General features: G+C 42.4%; 1 protein-coding gene across 3 annotated transcripts; it reads right to left on the bottom strand.

Moving 5' to 3' along the window:
- Positions 1-24,163, bottom strand: LOC135105838 (uncharacterized). 3 transcript variants are annotated; one of them, XM_064014448.1, is made up of 8 exons: positions 24,111-24,163; positions 23,777-23,859; positions 10,615-10,663; positions 9,815-10,199; positions 7,165-9,459; positions 6,345-6,513; positions 5,887-6,085; positions 1-5,298 (listed from the first exon to the last, which is right to left on the bottom strand). In XM_064014448.1, exons 4-8 carry the CDS (start codon positions 10,166-10,168, stop codon positions 4,398-4,400), a joined length of 3,918 nt encoding a protein of 1,305 aa, XP_063870518.1. In that variant the 5' UTR covers positions 10,169-10,199; positions 10,615-10,663; positions 23,777-23,859; positions 24,111-24,163; the 3' UTR covers positions 1-4,397. The 3 variants fall into 3 exon arrangements, with proteins under 3 accessions (XP_063870518.1, XP_063870517.1, XP_063870515.1); XM_064014447.1 differs by lacking the exon at positions 24,111-24,163 and having other exon boundaries at positions 23,777-24,104; XM_064014445.1 differs by lacking the exons at positions 23,777-23,859; positions 24,111-24,163 and adding an exon at positions 11,437-12,822.
- Positions 24,164-25,072: the final 909 nt, after the last annotated feature.

Genomic DNA, 25,072 nt, shown 5'->3' with positions numbered 1-25,072 from the left:
TAGTGGCATGATATCTGTATTTGGTGGGTTACACAAAATTCTGCTCTTGGAGCGGGTGATGGAGGGGGTGTGTCGAGCTTTGCCGGACACAGGACGACTTCTTACAGGTTAACAACAACAACAGCAGGGCAGAAAACGTGTCTCAGTGTTAGTGCTATACTGGGGTCATTAATGACTGTCACAGTTGCTTGTATAGCTCACATACTCCAGTTTATGGCTCATACCAAACAAGCTACCATTCAGTTAAGAATATGACAACCACACACCACTGTTAGTCTTTTACACTTTTGAGCACAGCATGTGCCATGAGCCATGACAAGCCATGATCACATAATGGATTTATTACCTGTCTTGGTACATGGTGCCAGTCTTACATTTACTGAAGTAGGGCTGCCTGTCATGTTGATGTGAGCAAATATTGCTGTTTGCCTTCCTTTGTGCACAAATGCAGACATGAGCATCATACAGTGACCTTGTGGCAGCCTCCTAATTCCCCTTTCACTGCCTCTGAGCTGAGGCTGTGGAGTGGAACTAGACAGCCAGGATCACTCTACTGATGAGCTGCTGCTTCTGCAAAGTGATCTAAGAAGGGCTCATTACCTTCATACAAATGGACAGTGTAAGCTTTGGAAGGAAGGACTCTAGACTACTTTAAGAATAGCTACCAGGTATTATTGACAAGCACATGGGAGTTATTACACCAGGATTACTGTACTGTACTGTAGGTGTCAAAGTGGTACACCAAACTAACTTGAGACTGAAACTGCATGTTCCAGATCTGAAGCAGAGGTAACATTGAAAAAAAATCAACAACATAAGAAATGAAAATACATAAAATAGAAAAGTCCAGAAGTATTATGCTGCTGCATGAACTGACCCCTGGTGGCTTGGAACAAGACTGTGACGAGTGACTGGCACACAAGCACTTCAACCTATTATTACTAAACATGCCAAAACACACCATTACCAAAAACTCTTTGTGTTCTATCATAATTATTACTATTTATTATTACTGTAATATTATTATCATTAATATTATTATTAATATTATTATTGTTATTTATTATTATTGTTATTATTATGAGGCTGTGGGATGAATTTCTATGCTGTGAGGCACAGAAACTTACAAGTGCAGCTTTCTACTGAACCAACAAATGCAACAACTTGAGCTGTTACATGAGAGACCTTGTGATACTTCCAAAGCTTCTGTCCCTGCTCACTCTCTCTCCCTCTTAGAAATACAAAGAAAATCTGGTCATCAGTGAGAGAGATCGTTACTTTACCATGCTTAAATGCAAAATAGAGACACTATGAAAAAATATTTCAGTCTGTTTCAAGTTTCCCTCATACATGAAAACTAACAATAAGTATTGAAAGCTACTTCTTTCTCCTCAGCCATATATCCCTGCATGAAGACCAAAGCAGTTAAAAAAAATCACATTCTAAGAGGGTCTGCATTATTACATGGCTGAGGTGCAGACATTCTCCCACACTACTTCTATTTCTTCAACCTCACATCCCACAAAATATAGAATAAAAAATGTGTCCAGTGGCAGAATATATAAATGAGCAATTGTATCCAATTATATCTACAAAGTTCTGATATATATCTTTTTGTTTCTCTTTGGTAATATCTTTTCCACTCAGCATAAACTACATGTATCAAAACAGTTACTTAATACTGACAATTTGTGGTGCTTCTTCTTTTTATGTTTCCCTTCAATAATTTGATTTGAGAATTCACTTGCCATACCCACTGCAAAGTCAGCTCATTCAAAACATACTAAGTGCCCATGTGTGACCATAGCCACCAAAATTTTTCAACAAGCATTTCTAGGCTACCTCTTTTCAGCTCATTTAGTTTCCTATCTTGGGTGGTTCTACTGAATTCAGAGCAAAATATGATGTGCCTAGAAAGGCAATCTATGTGGAAGTGATTATCTACAAACCACTAGATGTTGCCGGCTGAGGCGAGATGAAAGGACCTGTAGACTAATTGAAATATACGACTGTAATGCAGTTGTCAGTATTTTTAAAAGTTGCATTGGCAACTACAAGCTGAATAGGAAAGTAGGATTCAAGCCTGCTTAACTTACTATAATTATGTTATTCATCTAGAAACTTACCATCAGTAGTTACTGAGACTCAACCACTGAACACCACCTGTCATTAGCCTCGTATACAACACACGGCACATTTTGGTTCGCTTTTAATCAATAGTTACTATTCATCCAGACTTTCCTGATAAAACACTGCTAATATAGCACTATTCTGTTGCTGGATTAAGTACTAGTGGGCCCCAACTCAACCTCATCCACATGTCACTTAGGCAATGTTGAGACACACTAGAGAAATCCCATATCACAATGTTAACACGTTGTTGAGGGCTGCATGTTGAGGCCTCTTCTTGAGCAGCAGCACAAACTCTGCCCTGAACCATTGCTAACAAAGTCCTGTCACTAATTAAACATTTAACAAGATAACAGGCATATCACTGTGCTGCTCTGCAAGAAAACACTTCAAAATTTCTCCCTAAGACATATAAGCATATAAAGTATGGTTTAACAACGAGGGGAACAGACCTACTATGGACTTATCATGAAGTGCAACAGACAGTTCTTATGGAGATGCCTGGATCCCAACTCTGGAACACACTCACTGACCAAAGTAATTCAGTTTCCCATATGTAATGAACAAATTTAATGAAGTGTAATAATTTTCCTAAGTACCAACATTTCTATACCTCACCATCATTATAACCCCATTTCTCAGTCTGCACTGGATGGGAAGGTGGCTTTCAGACTGGAGAAAAAGAGAATTTAAGTTAAAATGCATACCCACTGAAATGGATTGCATGCTATTCAAACTCCAAACTTGTTCCTCTTGCACACCTGATGCACCTGCCTAATTTTTACTGGCACTGGACAGGCAAAGAATCCAGTTCAAAGGCTCCATGACTATTTTTATTTATTATTTTTTTTTAATGTGGGAAGTCAGTGTTTCAGAATTGCTCTCCAGACAGATAACAGGTAAGGATGAATCACTGGGAATCCTGAGCAAATTATTTTCCCAAATGGATGTTAGACCAAGAATGTTAAAACCTGCAAGGTGAGGGCAGAGACTTGAGCATCCTGCCAATCTCTAACATCAGTTCGGGTTACTAGTACTGTACAATTAATTGTCCATGTCCCAATAAACTTAACGTGTACATTATTCTGCGTGACAATTTTTGTGTGGCTTCTATACAAATAAGTGTTAAGAATAAAGTTAATGTAATTTATGTCTCCCTTGCTGTGCAATGAAAGCTGGAAGAAAGAGATCAGTTTACAGGTGGGTGTTCTGTACTAATCAAGTTGATGAGCTTTTGCAGCATATATGGTTTGGTCTGTCGTGGCTGAAACCTATTAAGCTAATCCTGGCATTTGCTCTCTAGTGGTTAAGTTGTGTGTCTTGTGCTGTGACTAGTAAATTAATCCTGTTTTAAGGAATAGGGTTCTAAAGTGCAGCAAACTGTGAGCAAGAAGTTGACAGGCATCAATAATTTTTAGTGAAAATTGCAACAAAAACTCCCATTTCCTAAGTGGTCTAGATTCCAACCAGAACCATTGACACTGAAAAGTGAGTGTACTGGCAAACTTCTGCTTGCATAGATGCCATGAGATAACATAGCTCACTACATGTCTAAACTGAGGCCAAAAACACTTTTATGAACACTTCCTTCAGGGAAATGAGGCAAACATCTCAAAAATCACAATCACAATTCTAATGCAACTGGCCAAAATATATAAATAATAACAAGTTACAAAATGCAAGCAACATCTTACTGTAATTAATTGTGTTATGATGATTGAAAGGAACTGAGCAGTCATAATAGGCTACAATGTTCCACAGCAACATTCTCTGTAAGTGTCTTGTTTCATGTAGTTAGAAAATAACAAGACTCAACAAAGTAGAAACACATGATTTTGTATTACTGTCAAAAACAATATGCAGTGAAACTTTATTGGTCTGATTTTCATTCTGCATGGCACTATGCATAAATTATATCAATAACGAGAAAATGTACAAGAGGTACGTTTAAAACTAAGGAAAATATATATAGGGTATTTGAGAGATCTGCAAAACTGTCTGTCTTGCACCTTCTATTTGGGTAAAAGATTTTTGCTAATAAAATTCTGATGTCTTTGGTTGCTTTGACAAAATAAAACATTAGTTATAAATACTCTACTTGCCAATAAATAAATAAATTTGTAAATAAATTCTAAATTAAGTTCCATCAAAATTGGAAACAAATATTAATTGACAGAGGAACATGGCAGCCTAAGTAGCTAACCTTAAATTAGATTCACAGCACTTCAAAATTAGTTATTAGACACTATTCAGCAGACTAATTGATTTCATACACCTCCCAAGTCTTCAAATACATGATCATCCAAACCTCTGCATGGATTGATCCTAAAATATTCTCTAGAGACTGTTGCATTGGCAATAATCCTATCTGCATCACTGGGACTACTCTCACTTAATGTTAGTGTTCTATCATTAAGTGAACTTGTATTGTCCTGCACATCACTCGTTGAGGAGTTGAGTGAGAGGTGCCCACTGGCACTGGTCGTGTGTTGGTGGGCAAAGGCAAGGTTACCCTGTGGGGCAGGTGAGGCACTGGCAGTATGAGCCTGGCTGGTTTGGGTCACCTGTGAGCATGCAGGGTAAGTCTCAGGCTCCACATGTGCAGGTGAGCAACAGGTTGGGGAGTAAGTGGTTGTAGCTGTTCTAGAATTTTCATCAACTCTGACTGGGGGAATCACTGCATGGTGGTTGGGTTCGGAAAAAGATTGTGCTGTGCTGCTGGTGAGGTGGTCTGCGTCTTGGAGTGTGCTGCTTACAGTGTGGGTCGAGTCAGTTTCCTGAAGACTACAGGTGTGAATATTGTCAAGTGGCTGGTCCTGGTTGGACAGTGGGGGATTGGGGGAGGTGGCCTGGGAGGTCTGGGAGGCACGGTCCATCACAGGCTGAGGTACGCCGGGAAAACTTGGCATGAGACCAGGCAGAACAGGAAGGTTGTCATCTAATTCTCCTAGTGAAGGATGAAGCACCTGACTGGGAACACCATTTCCTTCATCAGTAGCTCCAGAAGAAGCACTGTCCTCATTATCAGATGCAGCAGCAGCTGCTGCTGCCATACACTGTTCAACTCTCTCTGAGTAGTAGTGGGGAGAGCAAAGGTAGTCTTTCAGCCGCTGAGGTAAGGGGAGCTCACTGATTAGGTCCCGACGAACATGCTTTACTATCACAAACCTGAAAGGAGATTACAATGTTATAAATATCTAGATAAATAGTGTTCTCATGTTGTCTGATCTAGCTTTTTGTCTTGGATGTTGTTCATACTTATAGGAAGTCAGACTTTAGTTTCTTTCCAGAACAGCACTGTGTGACAATACTGCTTAAAATGTGGGCCTTTTAGTAACTATGATAATTTGCTGCATTGATGACAGAACAAAATTAAAGAAAATTATCTAGGATGTGCATGTGTGAACAGCACCATAACTTATGATTCTCTGTTTGATTTCAAGAGTTACAACGACAAATTACTGTGATATCTTAATACATTGTGGTGTTACATAGACAGAGCTAGGTAACAGTGAAAAAGAGATGACCATGGCTGGGAGGCATGAGATAGGAAATCCTACACACACACACACACACACACCCATATGATGTAACACTTACCTTTTCAATCACAGACTTCACTTTATCATATTGTTGCACTGCTTCATCAGCATTTAGCACAGATAAAACTGACAACTGTACACAATGCATGGTTCTTCATGACAATTATTTAATTAAAATAAAGCTACAATGTTTTTAAAAGCATTTATGTCATACCGACAAAGATGTTGGAGACTCTGAATGTGCTTAAATCTGGAGACTGGGTGGAGAAGCTGCACCCTCATAGGACCCAGGACTGGCCTCCGGTGAAGGAAGAACAGGTAGCGGCCGCTGCGCGAGTGTTCAACAGCATTTTCTATGAATTCCACAATGGTCTGGCTCTTGAACTTTGTGAATCCTCCAAAGCTGAAGTTGCCTGCAGAGAGTACAAGATGTGGATTATAAAGCAAAAGCAGGCATACACGAAATCTTGCACAATACTTTAAAGGCTCTTTGTTAAACTAGAAGGATCACATGTCATGTCAACAAATTAACCTATAGAAAATGTAATCAGGCCAGCATATATAAGAAATAATATACTCTCTATCTTCCAGGTTATAAAATATCAGTAAAAATCAATATCAATAAAACTCACAGCATTTTCAAATATTATTTGCTATGCCTTGCTGTCTCACCTTGGTCATGCTCTATCCTGACATGCCTGATGAAGCCATTGAGCTTGAAGGTGAGGGAGAAGATGTAGTGGTGGTCAGAAGAGTCTCTCACTATGAAGGATCCATCAGGTTCATTGGCCAATACCTTCTCTGCTGCCTCCCCACTTATGGGCCCCCAGTACCATCCACACTGCAAAACACCCAAGATGCCTTGTTCCAAAACCATTTTTTTCATTATATAGCCTAATTATGTCACTCACTCACTTCAACAGTCCATACTACATTATTCATGTGGTGAAATACTATTTGATACTTTCCACGAAATAATAAGCACAGGAACTAAACACAGAAGATATGACACGACACAAAGACAGACAGACAGAGATACCTATAAGCAAACACACATAAAGAAGTATTGCTGGGTACCAATATCTAGGCCCAACTACAGCAATTACTGAGATCAAATTCAAAGATGTCTCAGTATCATTCAACTACTGCAGAAATTGACTGCATCAGCAACATGTTGAGAACAGCCAGGCTGAAGTAGTTTGAGCATATGAAAAGGATGGGTAAAAAATAGGAAAGTATTGAGGTTGATATTCGAGTCATAAAGGGCTGCCAAAGACATGAAGATGATGATGCAAAAACAACATACAAAATTTTGAGTTGAGACAGAAAAGCTGTGAAAGATTGCATTATGGAGAACTGCCATATGGTAAAAAGAGAAGTGACAAAGCACAAATAACTATGGTGTCAACCAGATGCCTGAGTATCACAAATTAAACAAAAAAATTATTTGCTATTGAAAAAGATTTAGACTACAATCATGGAATTTACTTACATCTTTAACTTTCTCTATAATAGAAGCAAAATCACAGCCTTCTTCTTCTCTTCGTTCTCCTCCAGTTTCAGGTTCTGGAGTCTTGGGGGAGGGTTCATTTTCTCCCGAAGTGGGCAGAGGTAGTGGAGGCAGTGCCCTGTTAGTCACTATGGCTGGTGAGCGAGACGGAGCCACAGTTTGTGTTGGGATGTTGGGTGTGATGACAGGCTGTTCATCAGTCTCTGCCCTGAGGTTGCCTAGGCATGATAACAGGCCTGTGTTAATGCCATTTGAATGGCGGTGGTTGCTGTGGTGGTTCTGCTGGCTGTTCTGGTGGTTTCTGGTGACTGTAGTTGAAGCTGGGTTTGTGGTATGGTTGTGTTGCGGACCTGAGGTGGGGGAGCAGACAAGGGTTGCAGTTCCATTGCCTGCGACTTCTGAAAATCCCTGAGAAGCAGCATCCACACAGTTCCCACTTTTTAATCTTGTACCACTGGATTTTGTTCCTTTCTTGAGACCAAATATTGTTATGAGTGTGTTACGGATATTACTTGATATACTTCTGCCCTTCTTTCTGTTATCATCAAGTCTGTTTTCAGAACTGTCTTTTCTCTTGCAAGACTTCATTGCCGTGAAGGGTATAATTCTGCATATTTTTGACTGCTCATTAATACCCTTATTACTCTGTTGCACCCTACTACCCTTGTTGCAGTTTATGGTATCATCAGATTCATGGAAAGACTTTCTCACTTCCTCTAAAGTCATGTGAATTGGTTCATGATTTTCTTTACTAGAACTATGCTTGGGAGTCATGCTGAGAGCACAGCCAATGTTACTGGGCACACTATGACGTTTGCTGGCCTTCAGTAAGTCACCACTAACAGAGTTAACAGACTGGCCAGAGTGCTGTCTGCTTCTACTGACACTACTGTCTTTCAGTGTACGGGTACTGCACACAGGATCAAAGCTGCTCACCTTTTTAGAGTTGTTATCATGTAGTAAGGTGGCACTAACGCTAGTACTGTTCTTGGCATGTTTTCTGTGGTGTCTCTTTTTTGGATGATGCATAATGGCCTTTGGATGTATGATTTGGCCCTCCTTAGGTTTCACTACATCTACTGGCACTGCATAGATATCTCCATCCAGTGGCACATTATAAATGTCACTAACATCACTGTGGGAGGCTTTAGAAGTAGGAAAGAGCAAGGCATCGTGTGACACAGCGCCAGTGATAAGGTGAGAGTCATCCATGCGAGGGCCAGAGCTTACCAGTGAGTCATGGGAAAAGGAAAGGCTTGAACCCAGAGAGGACCGGGAATGTGGTCGATGTGAGGGACTGTAAGGTAACTCTGGAGTCCAACACAAACCAGGACTCCCACAGGACAAACCTAAAAGCGGGATGCTGGATTTACGATTCCCCTTGCCTCCTGCAACACTCCATAGGGTATGTTCCTTCTTCTGGTATTCCTGACGACACTGCTCACGCTGACACTGGCCTGAGCATTTAATGGACCACCCTCGGTACGAACTGACAGACAGGGCTTCTTCTATAATATGCTTCACAAACAACGATGCAAATTTGTCAATCCAGATGCATTCCCTGGCCATCTGCTCGGCTTCACTAACACTAGCTGGATGGTGGGCTTCCTTCGTTTTCTTCAGTACACCATTTAAACCACAATTTTCTTGTATAAACAAATGATCTTTACCATAATAAAATTTGTTTTCATAAACTGCCTCATCACCTGAGCAACCAAACTCAGTAAAAACCTGTCTGCACTGTGACTCCGTAACAGGAGCAGAGTTCACTGTTATCAGAAAATTTTGCCTCTTCTTTCCTGTCTGCACCACTCCTGGCCTCAGTGGACTTGTATGAGGACTTAGGGCACTAGGGTGAATTGGTATCACAGATGAAAAAGCTTCCTTGGGGTTGTCTCTTGGGGATGAGGAGTGCCTCTCGGAGTCCTGACAGTCACCGGGCACGACGGCCTTACTGTTATCTGCTTCTGACGATGGAGGAAGATGGTTCTGACTGGTGGCGGTGGTGGTGGTGGTGGTAGCTGTTGTTGTAGTGGTGGTGGGACTATGGTGCATAGTTACTGGACTATGACAAGACTGTGTGGGGCTGTGGTGGTTGGCTGTGGGACTGTGTTCTGGGGATGCGGGACTGTTGTGGGAGGGTGGAAGGCTGTGTCCCTGGGCTGTGGGACTCTCAGAATGAGGCCACAGCTCTGGGAGGACTTCCAGACCAGCTGGATCACCATCGAGGGAACCAAGCCACCCCTCACTGGTCCCACTGCTTACACTGCTTCCAGCCTGCAATGCGTCACACTTCTTATCTTATGTAATCACTAGGAGTGACACTTTAAAAAATTTAGTTTATTACAAATTATATTTCACTGCAATGTTGCTGATGTTTCTTAACTGCACTTCCTTTCATTTCATATCAACTGAATTTTATAAAATAAGTGACAGATTTGATAGTTTGTTTGTAATGCAAACTTACATACATGAAACACAACAATGAATTCATGAGTAATTTTCTGCACATCTAGTTTTGGTGTGCTCATGAAGTGAGGCTTAACAACAGCACTGCAGACATCTTCATCAGCAGTGTTTCCCAAGTCCCTCTCTAGTGTCCCTCTCAGGTTACAGCCAAAGGGACACTTACCCTCCGGCGCAGTGCATGTGTCTCAAAGCTGTTGCAACTGTTGTGCAACATGTCCAGTGAGTGCGCTGAGGCTACACCGGAGTCAACAGAGGCTTCTGATGCTAAGGTGCTCTGTGAGGTGAGGGGTGTGAGGGGGCTGTGCGGGGTGATGGGAGTGTGAGGTAGGGGAGTGTGTGGGGTTATTGGTGTGTGAGGCAATGGGGAATGGCGTAGTGGAGTGTGAGGAAGTGACTGAAGTGGAGATGTGGGGGAGATCTGGGGTGGGGATGATGACTGGTGGGGTGCCTCTGCTGCTATGGTTGGTGGAGGTAAAGGGGGGGATATCTGGGGCGGCTGGCTGTCGGGACCCTCCATCTTGACCTCTGCTGCTCTGCACCGCACCCACCTGTAATGTGATACTTTGAAACACAACTCCTCTATTACTTTAAAGCTTCATTGTTGCCTCTGAAGCCAAGGAACTATTATTCATAATATTTGGAAAGTGTAGCATCTGTTGCTACAGCAACACACATGCCACAACTCTTACTGACCCCAATATTCTGAGCTATATCAAACTCTGAGGTGTAGCTACATCACTACTGTGCATAAAGAACAGTGCCTTCCACCAATAATGGAAGGGAAAAAGAAATAAATACTAATTTAACATTTACATTTTGTGAAAATCAATTGGATGTACCTATTATAATAAAAATTCAATAATAAAAATGGACACAATGATTGACTATTACTGATGGGATTTGTGAGTGGTAAGCGAGGTGGTCTGATCTCTAGCCTGTTGAACATATCAATGTCTTACTTACAAGTCAGGAAGATCCTGTAGTCGGCTACATGTTACCTCCTCATCAAGACCTGCAACAAGGAAAGCACACATCACTATGGAAAACAATTTGACAATTTTTAGAGATAGGAGACTAATGTGACATAAGAGATTAGTCTGTCTGCATGACATGGCTGGCATACATCTATGGCAGGTGATACCTATACTTGTAACTGCCATGGTGTAATTTATCAACTGAAAGTCATATATAAATATTATCTATTCTTATGCAAATTTATAACAACAAATAATAATAATGATAATGACAATAATAATAATAATAATAATAATAATAATAATAATAATAATAATGCAATAATAATAATAATAATAATAATAATAATAATAATAATAATAATAATAATAATAGGATAATACTACTACTACTACTACTACTACTAAAACTAATAATAATAATAGTAATAATAATAATAATAATAATAATAATAATAATAATAACAACAACAACAGGATGATAATGATGATGATGATGATAATAATAATAATAATAATAATAACAATAATAATAATAATAATAATAATAATGGGATAATAATAATAATAATAATGATAATAATAATAATAATAATAATAATAATGAACACAATACTTCAGTGTGTTTATCATATAATAATCTCTTGAATCATCCTACTTTCCACACACACACACACACACACACACGAAGCCTCGCCTCCTGCTCCTCCAGACACACAACACTATGCAAATGCTGGACACCCTCATATAGCCTTTCAAAAATAGCAAGCCGCGTAAAAAGAATGAAAACAATCACTCGAATTTCACTCACTTGGACAGAGACTGGTTAAGTTTGTTGTCCAGTGGATGCAAGTGTGACCTGTATGGCTCATGGTGCTAAGGGCGAGAGTCACGGGCAAGGCAAAGGATGAGTTTATTTATTAGTGCACGCCTAGCTGGTTGTTGCAAGGTTTCGCTGCCAAGGCTGAGAGAGGGGCCGTCGGACGCTCCCCTGTTCCTCCCTCCACGCACCCGGCTGGCCCGCCCTCACACACACTCCCTCGGCAGCAGAAATCACTGGCGGCGGCTGGGGTGCATGTGTAGCTGCGTGAGGACGCTGCACACCACCTCAGTAACCCTAGCCTCCACACTTTCTGGCACTGAGTTAATATTCTCGCCTGTGTCACGTCCGATGCCATTCCCCAGGCCGCGGAGGAGCGCTGGTGCGTATGAGTGCCACTTCAGTTGACACAAGCACCACCAACACTAGCACTCTACACCTCCAGATCAGTGTGGCTGCCGGTTACACCATCACATTCCGCTCATGTACAAGGCGGGGTGATATTCGGAGTTCCATGGGCCGTGTAGGTGGGCGGGGGAGAGCAGTAGCACAGACAAGAAGCCTGGCTCTGTGTAGCGGCGGCGGCGGCTGTGTGTAGAGTACGCACGGGGGAGGGGCGCTGGGGGAGCAGGGGGAGCCAACGCGCGTAGTAAGACACCCGTCCGATTCCTCGCACTTACAGTAATTGGCTAAATTATCTCGAGTTGGTTGGTGGAGTTCACAGCGGCGCTCTAGGGCTCACATAGCCTACATTTCTGTCCTGCTAATGTCCAAATAGCTCTGGTGTCACGTAATAAGCTGCGGAGATGAGGGGAGCAGCGGCCACGACGAGCATTCTGGGCTGTGTTGTAATCAGAGGAGCCCCATTGAGTTTGACAGGCTGAAGCAGCAAGGATGAGCACTGTTAGAGGGCGGTAGGGAGGCAGAGTGTGGGGGTGATATACGAGTAGTATCGCAGCAGGCAGGTAGTGTCTGCTGCTGTATGCTGGTGGAGAAATGACCGTCACTGCTGACTGCACGTCACTCCTGCGACCCGTTCAGTACTCCCGCCACACTTTCTCAGAGGCTCCAAGGTTAAGGGCGCCCTGACGACATCAACGTGCCCGAGTTGTCACTATCATGAAAAGCCAGAGGCGGCAGCGTAACTGAAACCGTGGCCAAGGCCGGAGAGGTGTGTCCGGAGTGCGTGCAAATTCTGACGCAGTCGCAGACGATAGGGAGAGGAGTGCCACCCGACCTGAGCACTAAATCAATTTCATTTTCAGCCTTTCCACAGCGCATCGCCCCTGTGCACACATTTCCGTACACCGCCGGGGAGCCAACTGAGCTCATCTCACTCTCCTCCTTCATCACCCTCCTTCACTCTCCCCTCACACTTACTATCCGCATCCCTATCCACTCCCCTGCCACCAGCTGACTAGCCGCGCCACACGATTCATGGGGATGCATAAGGACAAAGAAAAATGGAAAAATACGTGAGCTTGGGACAACAAGGTAGAGGTGATGGCAGTGGCGGGGGAGGGAGAGGGGAAAAGGGGGTGGCTGGGGGGTCGCGTGTGGTGGCGGCGGAGTGAGTGAGTGAGTGGATACAAAGGCTGGCCGCCCCGCCATTCATGCGCAGTGGGATCAATAATGCCGCGGGGAACACACACCGCCGCCGTCCTCTACACTCTCCCTCATCATCACCTGCCCACCCTCACCACTCTCAGTGTCGTCAGCTCCACCGCCACCACCGCCATCATCATCCGTCTAGGCCTCCCCACCGCCACCACCACCACCATAGCCAGCTGTTCACCTTTCACCATCATCACCACTTCAATCTACCCAACAACCCTCACAACGTCTATTTCGCCTTCACCTTTGTCTAGCTAGGCCTCGCTGCCACTACTATCCCCACTACCTGTCTGTCCCCACCTCACCACCATGCCCAGCCCTCATCACCACAATCATCACCACCACCATCACGGCCACCTACAGCATCACCACCAATCGAAATCACTCAACGCGTTCCGTCATATTGTAGGAGGGGGGGGAAAGAAAAATTACGGAGAGGAGAGTAAAAATAACACGAAACTAAAGTGCGGACTGAGACAAGACGAAATTGATCTGCTGCTGGTGTCTAAAGAGAGAGAGGGAGAGAGAGAGGAAGAAAAAAAGTCCGCTCACGCAAGACTGAGAGGAAAAAAGAGAGATCAAGTCGGGGTGCACTTCTGAAGGAAAGCAGGTGCAAGTTTCCTGTAATCTCATGGCCATTCGTCAAGATTTCCCCGTCACAGTACGTGGCTGCGAAGAGTACTTTAAAAATATATACACAGCCAGTCACCTTACCTAGACTGTGAAATGAGAGAGAGAGAGAGAGAGAGAGAGAGAGAGAGAGAGAGAGAGAGAGAGAGAGAGAGAGAGAGAGAGAGAGAGAGAGAGAGAGAGAGAGAGTGGGGAACGGTATACTCTGCCATACTTTCCTCTCCATCTTCACCGCCCACTTCCTGCTACTACCGTCAACTAATTTATAAAACTATGAAAAAAAAACAAAACAAAAAAAAAAAACATCTACCTCGGTTACCACTGTCAGTCTTCCTGTCGCCAAATTTCTGAACTGCCAACATTCCTCCCTGTCAGTGATCCCCACATCCTGCCCCTGCCAGCACCTGTGCCCTTGCCGCTCCCCTGCAGCAGACGTGTGCTGAGAGAGTGAGGCGGGAAATACCTGGCAGATTCCCAGCGTGAATAATTGGCAGGCATTAATAATGAACAATTATCCCTAGGAAGGATCGATTAGAGACAGGACCAGACTATGCCAGCCCTACCCAGTCTCTCTCTCTCTCTCTCTCTCTCTCTCTCTCTCTCTCTCTCTCTCTCTCTCTCACTCTCTCTCTCTCTCTCACCGACCAACACCAAAGCCCCGTGAGCCATAACAGGGTGCCACCAACCCTCCCGAGCAGCGTAGGTTATTCAACGGCGCGGGGGGATGCAGGCGCCACGACAGCGAGCGCCACCTCCACCACCTCACCCGTGTCGCCGCCGCCGCCAGAATATCAGCGAGAGCCGCCGCCTTGGACAGGTGCGCCGGAAAGCGAGGAATTAATGAACGTCTCTGGGGGCGTGGCAGGCAAGAGGTCAGCCCTTGTCAACGGTTGTACTGGAGTTGTGGAGGCTTTACGCCCTCACGTCGCCGCCAGCCTGTCCGTGTGTTGGGGGCCTCACGAGTGAACGGCTCCGCTATAATAGTATGGCCGTATGGTCTACTTCCGCTGACCACACTCCACCCTCCTCTCTTTCCCCGCCCTCCCACAATACACAATGGCTCCTTTACTCCCAGTCTTGTCATCAGCGCGGTCAAGCAGCACCGGAACACAGTCAGTTACTCACATCAGGCGTGGTTGCGTCACCGTTCGCGCAAACCTGCTGATGGTTGAGCACTTTTCTTACGACACAGACTCATCTTGCAGACATATTCATCTGTATTCGAGAGCCTGACGGTAGAGGCAACACTGGCCAGCAAGAATGAGTGATGAAGTGTGGAGATGAGCAGGATGTGTAAGACTGAGATAATGTTGAGATACATATAATAATACTTATACAGATGCGCATCAGAAAGTCACTGGACCGCCTCCTGCGTGTAGGTACAGACGTAACACAAGGCTAAGTATAGTCTATGTATTCATGGTATCGCGACGTATCTAGGAGCGTGGCATATACTTACTATACAACTATACACATTACAGCTTACATGCTTCTTACTCTCAACTGTGTATTAACTAGATGACGGACGCACTGTTCCCAGCTCGAACACACAACCTGCACCAGACGCACATCTTCACGTCAACCTAGTCTCACCACATTGACACACCACACTGATCTCTTACATACGGAGCTGGATTAAACTAACATCTAAATACAGTGACCACATAAGCTGACGGACTGATAAACAGGATCGAAAAAAAAAAAAAAAATCTTTCACTATGCACGAACTGTCGTAGCCGGTGACTGATCTACTTAACACAGTGCCAAGTCGTCTCTCGTCCCTAAATTGTGCCTCTCTTGATACTTGAAAATATACAATGTGATCTAATACACGCGACCCAACCTTCCTGCGATTTACGACCATATTCTGCAACGTTTCTGCGCCGCACCTCCACGGGTTTTTAAGGATGTTTCACTTTTTTTGTATGTATGTGTGGTTCTGGTGACATATTAACAAGATTTCTACATTATTAACGGGGGTAGCGCTTTTCAGAACCCGGCAAATCATCTCTGTGGCCTTTGAAAATAGTCGTGGTGAGAAAGCAAAGGTGTTTCTGAATATGAGTCTTCACATAACCTAATCTAACTCTAGTAAAAATCACTACTATGGGTGTGCAATACTTTAGAAACACACCACATGGGTGAAAAAAAAGGAAGAAAAGAAAGAAAAAAAAGTATTGGAAATGTGTAAACGAAAGAAGAAGAAGAAGAAGAAGAAGAAGAAGAAGAAGAAGAAGAAGAAGAAGAAGAAGAAGAAGAAGAATAAGAAGATAAGGAATACCAAACATTCATACACTCAACATAGAATGGCAATAGCCGCAGACAAACAAACAAACAAACAAACAAACAAACAAACAAACAAAGCATCCTTCTGATCATTAAAAAAAAAATTATGATCCTTACAAACCAAAAAAAAAAAGCATAAGCATCCTTCTGATCCTTACGAACAAACAAATAAACAAACAAAAAAACAAACAAAAAACATAAGTATCCTTCTGATCCTTACAAACAAACAAACAAACACAAGACATCCCAAACTCCCAAACTTCCCATCTCTCTCTCTCTCTCTCTCTCTCTCTCTCTCTCTCTCTCTCTCTCTCTCTGAGTCATGAACCGGCAACTTGGTAAGGCCGTAGTGTTGGTGGTGGTGGTGGTGGATAGGGAGGGGGGTTGGGGGGTGTCAGTGCCAGCCAGCGTGGTGGTGCGGGGGTGTTGGGGGGGCGGGGGTGAGGGGGGCGTGTGTCAGCAACAGGTGGCCTCTTAAGAAGCTTCCCTAAGACGCCCGCTCCACCTCAAAGGAACCCAAAGGAAGAACAATCCGGAGCTGACCTGTTGGCCCTCATGAGGTTATCTGTGTTAACCTGCGCAATGTAGTTTAGAGTAAGAGATGGATAGGATAGTGACATAATGATATAAAATATAGAGAAATGTAGCATAGTAAGGATCTCTCTCTACAGTTCCTTATATCCTCCTCCTCCTCCTCCTCCTTCTTCCTTCCTCGCTAGATTACTTTGTGCGTACGGAGGTGTAAAAGGAGGAATGAGGAAGAGAGAGAGAGAGAGAGAGAGAGAGAGAGAGAGAGAGAGAGAGAGAGAGAGAGAGAGAGAGAGAGAGAGAGAGAGAGAGAGAGAGAGAGAGAGAGAGAGAGAGAGGAGAGAGAGAGAGAGAGAGAGAGAGAGAGAGAGAGAGAGGCTTAACAGTATAGGCGACAAGGGACAAGGAAAGAAAACAAATAAAAGGAATGGACAGAGAGGAGCAAAGGAGGTGGAGGAGAAAGAAGAGCAGGAAGAGAAGAGGTAGTAGTGTAGCGGTGACATGGGGACATAAAATAAAGAGGGAAAGAAGGAAGAGGAGGAGGAGGAGGAGGAGGACGTGGTGGTGGTAATTAAGTTATCATTTCAGCGCGGGTGAACACATGCAGGGAGTGGAGGAGGAGGAGGAGGTGTGCCGGCTGGAGGAGGAGGAGGAGAGGTGTGTCGGCTGATGGTGGAGGGAGATGTAAGCATTGTTGCCGTGGTCTGCTACACACACACACACACACACACACACACACACACACACTCAGGCCTGTCCACGCCCTCACCCCCCGCCCCGCCCCGCCTCGCGCCGCCACGCCACACACGCCCCCAATCCCCCCATCAGAAGCCCACGACTCGATCATTTCCACGACAAGGCAACACTGACGCTTTGTACACACCCACTCTCTCTCTCTCTCTCTCTCTCTCTCTCTCTCTGTTCCCCCCACTCCCCCACAGGGAAGTGCCTTAAAGCACCGTCGACGCCCGCCACGGACACACGCCCCTTCCGTCCACCTCACGTGCCTCTCTCTCTCTCTCTCTCTCTCTCTCTCTCTCTCTCTCTCTCTCTCTCTCTCTACACCTGGCGGCCTGCTCACCTGCTGTTGCTACTGCTATCCCCTCCTCTCCCCCTCCTCCTCCTAGTACCTGCTGACGCCGCCTGTTCCCGTCACTCAGTGTTAGACTCGACACGGCCAAGGGAGGAGGAGGAGGAGGAGGAGGAGGAGGAGGAGGAGGAGGAGGAGGAGGAGGAGGAGGAGGAGGAGGAGGAGGAGGAGGAGGAGGGCTGAGAGAGAGGGAAACAAAGGTGGAGCAATGAGAGAGAGAGAGAGAGAGAGAGAGAGAGAGAGAGAGAGAGAGAGAGAGAGAGAGAGAGAGAGAGAGAGAGAGAGAGAGAGAGAGAGAGAACAAAGGGGAGACACAGCAAGGGGGTAACAAAGGAGGGGAGAGAAGGAGGCTGCAACAAAGGGGAAGCAGGGAGAGGGGGGACAAAGGGAGAGAAAGAAGGAGGGTGTTGGCCGGGCGGACAATGATGGCATCTCGTTCTCGACCCTCTGACCTCTCTCTCTCTCTCTCTCTCTCGCAAAGAATGTGGGGAATTCACTTATCAGCGACAGATGCCATGTACCATCTCGCCTGTTGTATATACCCGCAATTATATGAAAAAAAAAAAAAATAATAATGACACTGGTACTCTAATGCTAATAATGATATCTGTTCATCCTTTCTCTTGTTTCCTCCTTAGGGTGTGGCATACATGTACTGTACCATTTCTGATCTTTTGTAACACACACACACACACACACACACACACACACACACACACACACCAACAACAACAACAACAACAATAATAATAATAATAATAATAATAATAATAATAATAATAATAATTCAGGCATCATTATCAAGGTTTCGTGGCTTTTATAATTTAATTCATCTTTTTCGTCTCACTTCGTTCCAATTTTGTTGAAGCTCAATTTCTAGATACTTTAAATACATGCCTCATTAATAGCCCATAACAATATTTCCACATGGAATACAACTCATACTATATACTGGTACCCCTCAATATCTGTATTTATGTCTGTCTATGTTTCTATCAATAGTTTATCATACACACAAATAGATAATAAGCGATAAAAATAAAATACATTAATAATGTAAGGTTTCCACCAAATCAGTTTATCTGAATGCCTAAATAAATAGTTATTTTCTCTATTTAGCTCTGATATGTCCTAACCGCTACTACAGACAGCAACTTCAAGGTGATGTACTGTGTGTGGTGAACCCTGTGGCCCTGGAAACAGTATTTCAAAGAGTGTGAGAGAGAGAGAGACAGAGTGTATATATATATATATATATATATATATATATATATATATATATATATATATATATATATATATATATATATATATATATATATATATATATATATATATATATATATATATATATAAGTAATAGTAATAGCAACTATGGAATGGGGAAGGGGAACATTTCTTGGAAGTTTGTTGGCTTTCTGTATCCATGGCTGTTGACTTATCAATGGAGGTTCAGGTACAAGAATGCAGGGGAGAGGAAGACTGCAAAAAATCAATGAAGATAGGAAGAAGAGGAGCTTAGAAGACAATGGTGTTCTGAACAGTAATGAGTAAGTCAAGATTAGTGACACCACATGAAGGTGAGAGAAGCTGGAGGCAAAGAAGCCTGTTGAGGGGTTCAGTGTTGAGTAGGAGTTAGCCACAGCAGCACCCTAAAATGACAATAAGGAGCCATGGTGCTGTGTCATGAGCACTTCTTTCACTACAATAGCTATGACAGACCTGACTGCTACCCACTCAGGTCAGAGTCCATCCAATATTCCTAGTAGTCCCTGCACTTAGGGACGGCCAAGACACAGGTCTAGTCGTGTTCTTGTATTCTTTCACGCATTCCCTAATTCTCCTCTCACATAACTACTTTAGGTTTTCCATTTATGTTCAAAATATATGTGATGGACAAAGCACTTATATGTCAAAGTAGCATGGGCTATATGCCATGAAAATTTGAAATGCCATGTAATCTTCCCATTTTTAATTAATCACCCAATGCAATCTTTCTATTTCTTATGAACTGTCACAGTTACAAGATATCCCAGAAACCTGAGTCTGTCTTCTACAGTGATGGTTATAAAAGCCTTGAGACTACTTAGGCACACCACCTAGGAACTGAAGGGAATTCTGGTGTATAAATGACTCATAATCATGTATGTGTGAAGAAATAGATCATAGTAATAAAGAGTTATTCTGTAGCTGAGCATTTGTACCCAATTTTACTCCTTTCTCATGTGCAGTGCTGAGTAGGTTTTTTGGAAGTATCTATTTTTCATCTCATTTTATTTGGGGATAGCTATGAATAAGAAAATGACATTGTTAATATAAAACTGTACTGAAGGCAATTTCGGACTGATAAAGGATGTATGAGTGGACACAAGGATCTGCAATGACAACCCCAAATGCATGGTCATAATTTCCTAGACATTCACACCCTGTCTGTCTTAGTTTATACATCTGATCTTCATTTCCTGATATACATCACTCTGATTTAATTTTGCTGTGAGTTTCTAACAATAATAATTTTCTTTGGTAGGTAAGACAGCCTGACCGCCCACTGCATTGCCAGGTTGAGAGACTATTGCCACCATATCACAGGACTGCTATGTGTAGGTCTACTGGCTTCTTGCACCTTGCCTTATTTTCTTGGATGCTTTCTTCTTTCTCATATTCCCTGCCTGTTGTAAATGTTGACTAAAAGGGATGTAGTGAGGGGACTTGGGTTTCCTCTCCATTCCTACAGTGAGATAAGGCATGACATTTTGTCTTGGCTACTGGCCTTTAAGGGAGATGTCAGCTTGGTATATAGACAGCTTTCCTTTAAAGAATGCTGTTGACAACAAACTCTGTATTTTTTAACTGACTCACTGACAATAGTCTGCTTCACCCAAGCAGCAAAACACATGATGTTATGTAATGCCTATAACATTTATCCATGAAAAAATACATTATGTGTGTGCATCCTACTGGAGCAATGCAAGGCTGTGTGTTTCAGTACCTGTGAGATGAGAGCACTGTAGTATGTGTGGAGTGGCCATGGAGACACTGTTTGTAGTAACTGCAATAACTGATTTTGATAGTTAATATCTATTATTAATAGACTAAACATATTACTAAAATTTAATTGAAATATTAAATAACAAATGGAATCCATGTGACACAAGCCATATTAATATTTGCAACCATACTCATAATGAAACAACAAACAATATATAGATGTGATACATTATCATTGTGATAGAATTCTGAAAATTTTGCTTTTGTCATCTTTCAGATCCTGTGGGCCACATGAAGACTTACTATATTTATTATTCAGTTTTCTAGGTGTCTATCTCTCTATCCATATCAATATACCAGGCTGAGATCCTGTTTAAAGGGGATAGCTGAGACAAGATGTCACGCCTTGTCTCACTGTAGGAATAAAAGTAAAGAGGACTGGGTCTCTAGTTCCCTTATTCTGTCCCTTTAGTCACCTTTTACATTATACAAGGAATATGGTGGCAGTAGCCTTGTTCTTCCAACCCAGCTATGGAGTGTGTAGCCATAATATTCTGTGGATCAATTCACACTATTTAAATCTTACTAAGTAGAAATATTGATGTATGTATGTATATCATTTTTTTCTGTATAAGCTTTGTTTTTATCTGGAAAGGCTGAACTGAACAGGTTGTCAGATAAACTTTTTTATCCCAATCTTCCCCAAAGTACAGATTTTACAGAAAAAAAAAAAAAAAAAATACATATATAACTACATACAGCTATATTTTTAAAGAAAGATTTGAAAAGTGTGAATTGATCCATGGAATGCGTATTATGACACATGGTTCTCAGCATCCATTTTCTAAAAGTAAAAACATCTTACAGAAACCCCTTTTCACCTTTGGAGTATATTATTAATGAACAGTGCAAATTACACTCTAAGTGAAGTAAGCCTTTGCTGCCAACCAGCCAAGCTCTAGTTGTTTCTCAACTTTTTTTTTCTTTTTTTGTGTGTATGAAGAGGTTCCAACAAAGGAATTCATCCAAAACTGTAATACATTTTTGCATTCAGGTGTTGCTCTCTCTCTCTCTCTCTCTCTCTCTCTCTCTCGAGAGAGAGAGAGAGAGAGAGAGAGAGAGAGATAGGTTCAGCTGGTGAAAACAGGGAAACTAAGCTGAAAACATGCCTATGACTGTTACTCTTCACAAAACTGTCATGTAACCCAAGAAGCTGCAATTAAATGGCTTGGCAGTTTCTCAAAATGTTGAATCTGATGGTGTTAGTGTTGGCAATATGTACCTCACTCCATTAACTTACACATAACACTGGTAGAGGAACAGTTGTGTTCCATCATTCCTCAAAACAAAATTGAGTATACCTAACATTAAATATTTTGGTTGAGTTTCACAAGAAAATTTTCAAAGTAAAGCAAATTCCATGAAATAAGCTTTTGAAAGGAAGGGTATGTATGTATGGTACACTGTAATACATAACTGTCTGCAGGCTGTGTAATGAAAATGTGCAGCAATCTTGTTTGTATCTGTCATGTGTTGTTGAGTGGCAGCAGACAATAGGAAAACTACCAGTATCTTATTAGCCTTTCTAACACAAATGATTTGCACCAAATATAAGTTTATTCTCATAGGTATCCTTAGTTATTGGTTTAATTTATCTTTCTAATGGAACACATATTATAAATGGTTTAGGCTAATGAAGTGGTTATTTTGCCAATCATGGCAAAATGGGTGCTAAGGCTATTTCAATGACATTTGCTCCCTGCACATGTGTAATCCAACTTACCAGCTGGATGTGTGATCCATCCTATGGTGAGTGCTGACTATGAATTTTCAGCACAGAAAATTAAACTAACCTTAGGTACTAACTTCATAATGGAGGGCTACAGCTCTCCATTATGAAATTAGCAAGATTAGTTTAATAGTCCCACTAGGTGTACTAGCAATGTAGATATCCAGCTGTATGAATGGTTACATCTGTTCCAATTAGGTAAGGATGAGACAGCCCTGCCTCACATGATGTGATCCTCAACACATGTGCAATAGTTGCATGATGTTATCACAACAAACTAATTATCTACCATAAACAATGGCCAAACAGTTCTAGAACATATTTTGCCACGACTGGCTAAATACAAGTATTCACTGGTTTAGACTAAACCAAGATATTCTAATCAATTAAACTAATGATAACTGACAAATCCACACACCTAATCACTGTTTCCGATTCACACACAGCAGTACATCCTGGGCTACGCAAGTTATCCTGGTGAAGGAATTACCAACTAACTTTTTTTATGGAATATGTGGAACTAATTTCAAAAAGAAAGAATTGTCCATATAGATTTTAATGTGACTGGAATAAATCTGATAGCAGTTTCTCGGTAAAATTGTCATATCTTTTTTCTTTTATGGAAGGGAAATCTTCCTTTAACAAGTCAAGTGTCATCCTCTAACTGACACACTCAGTCTCACCACTACCACAGAACAATCACTTTACATTCTCCAAAAGGAAGAAGGGCATTTCCAAATATTCCAATACCATGAGGAACCTTCAAGAATCACGAATCAAGCTGCCAAGGACATGGCTTACTGAAACAATTCCAATAAATCTGCCCAGCACTGGCAGCCAACTTTCCACCACTGAATTTGGGTTTCTAGAGTTAAGTAGGAATGATTGAGGTTCTTGTGAGCTTTAGGCAACATCCCTAACCTTATTGCCCTCAGGCAATGGCTAATGAAAAAACAATGGCAATTAACACTTTTAACCACCCAACCAATTTCACGTGGCCAATGCACGATAAGGTAGATGATATCCTGACTAATTCGCAAAAAAAAATGATCTACAAACATTTAATTACAAGCCATGTTATAATTATTCATCATGAACTTCCAGTTGAAATTATATAAAAAAAAAAATAATATCCAGCATCCAATGAAAAATACAATGATAAACAATCTTAACTAAAAAGTTTTGACTAACAGTAAACTAAAACACAATGATAAACAAAATAATACCATGCAACTAGAAGATAAACAAAAAACATTTACATACACAACAAATAACCACATAATACTATGAAACCAAAGACATTCACGCTGGGAACGACAATTATATTAAATAATACCCGGGAAAGACAAGATGTAACCAAAACACACACACACACAAACACACACACACCTCAGCCAAGTACTCACCTGTCACAGCAGACACACACCACACCTGTCGTCGCTAGCCAGGTGTCGTGAGCCTCCTCCACAACATTCGGTCATCACTCTTCCTTCACCATGGTATACACAAAAACACTATGAGCTCGAGGGGTAGCAGGAGTTAGCACACGCAACACACCACACACAACCCCTGCCTTTCCTGCCCTGCCCAGCCCTGCCACCACCACCCATATTCCGGCCCTCCCGAGCACCTGGCGGGCGGCACACACCTGGCCCGCCACCCCTGCCCGCACCCCTGACTCACTTTCCACCCCCACAACTTGAAAATACGACCACAGTCACTGATGGAAAGTCTAATTACCTCGCCTTCTCGACACAAGAGACTCAAAACAACACTGAAAGACCAAAACAATGACGTCATAAGGTTGAGTTTCCCATTGGTGGATTATTGTGAAGCTGTTTTTCTATTGGTCTCTTGCCCCACGCTCGGAGGTTCAGCCAATCACAGCTTGGTTTGAGTGCATGCCGTAGATCTGATTGGTCAAGGATGCTGGCGTATAAGGGAACGTTTTCTGTGCTCAACGTAAGGCAAGAAGGACTCAAGAATGAAATACAAAGAAATACAACACGACAGACAGCATAAATCACTTAAGAAAATTCAGATATAAAAGTTGAAGTCAAAACAATCCGTATAAAATAACGCCAAGGCGATAGTAATATTGCTTATCATGGTTTTATTTTCCACCAGATGCTGCCTCGCCAACGCCCGACAAACGAGTTGCGCGGGTGCATCATGTTCTCGGGACAAGAAAATGCAAAGCTGAAGGAGGGATGGGAGAAAAATAAGAGACGAAGTAAATGCTTCACCCCTTGAAAAAAAAAAAAAAAAAAAAAAAAAAAAAAAAAAAAAACTAGTGAAAGCAGGGTATTTTACATTAAGCTTTAATGAAAGGGAGAATACATTACTTAATAGATAAATTGACACGAGATTCACCAACATGTGGAGCGTCTTATTTCAGACAAAAAACAGTTTGCCCTTAAGTCAAAATGTGCCTCCTGGGAGAAGAATCAAAAGTGGTTTGGTCAGATGTTCCTCTTCTCAGTATTATTATGCTAAGTTAAAAATAGGAACACTTGTGCCTCGAGTCTCTTTTCTTCTGGTTTTGGCTTTGTAATTTTGTTCGTTCAGGGTATTCTTTTAAGTCTTCTTCGCCCTAGTCTCCTCTTATTTCGTCTCTTCCTTATGTATGCTGCAATATACGTCTTAAAAGAATATATATGTGAAGGACTTAGCCAAGAATATAACATTTTACTTGGTGTATA

This window comes from Scylla paramamosain, chromosome 12 (assembly GCF_035594125.1).
Source record: "Scylla paramamosain isolate STU-SP2022 chromosome 12, ASM3559412v1, whole genome shotgun sequence".
Lineage (NCBI taxonomy): Eukaryota > Metazoa > Arthropoda > Malacostraca > Decapoda > Portunidae > Scylla > Scylla paramamosain.
The sequence above is the reverse complement of the archived record's forward strand: the minus strand, read 5'-3'. Positions and strand labels throughout refer to the sequence as shown.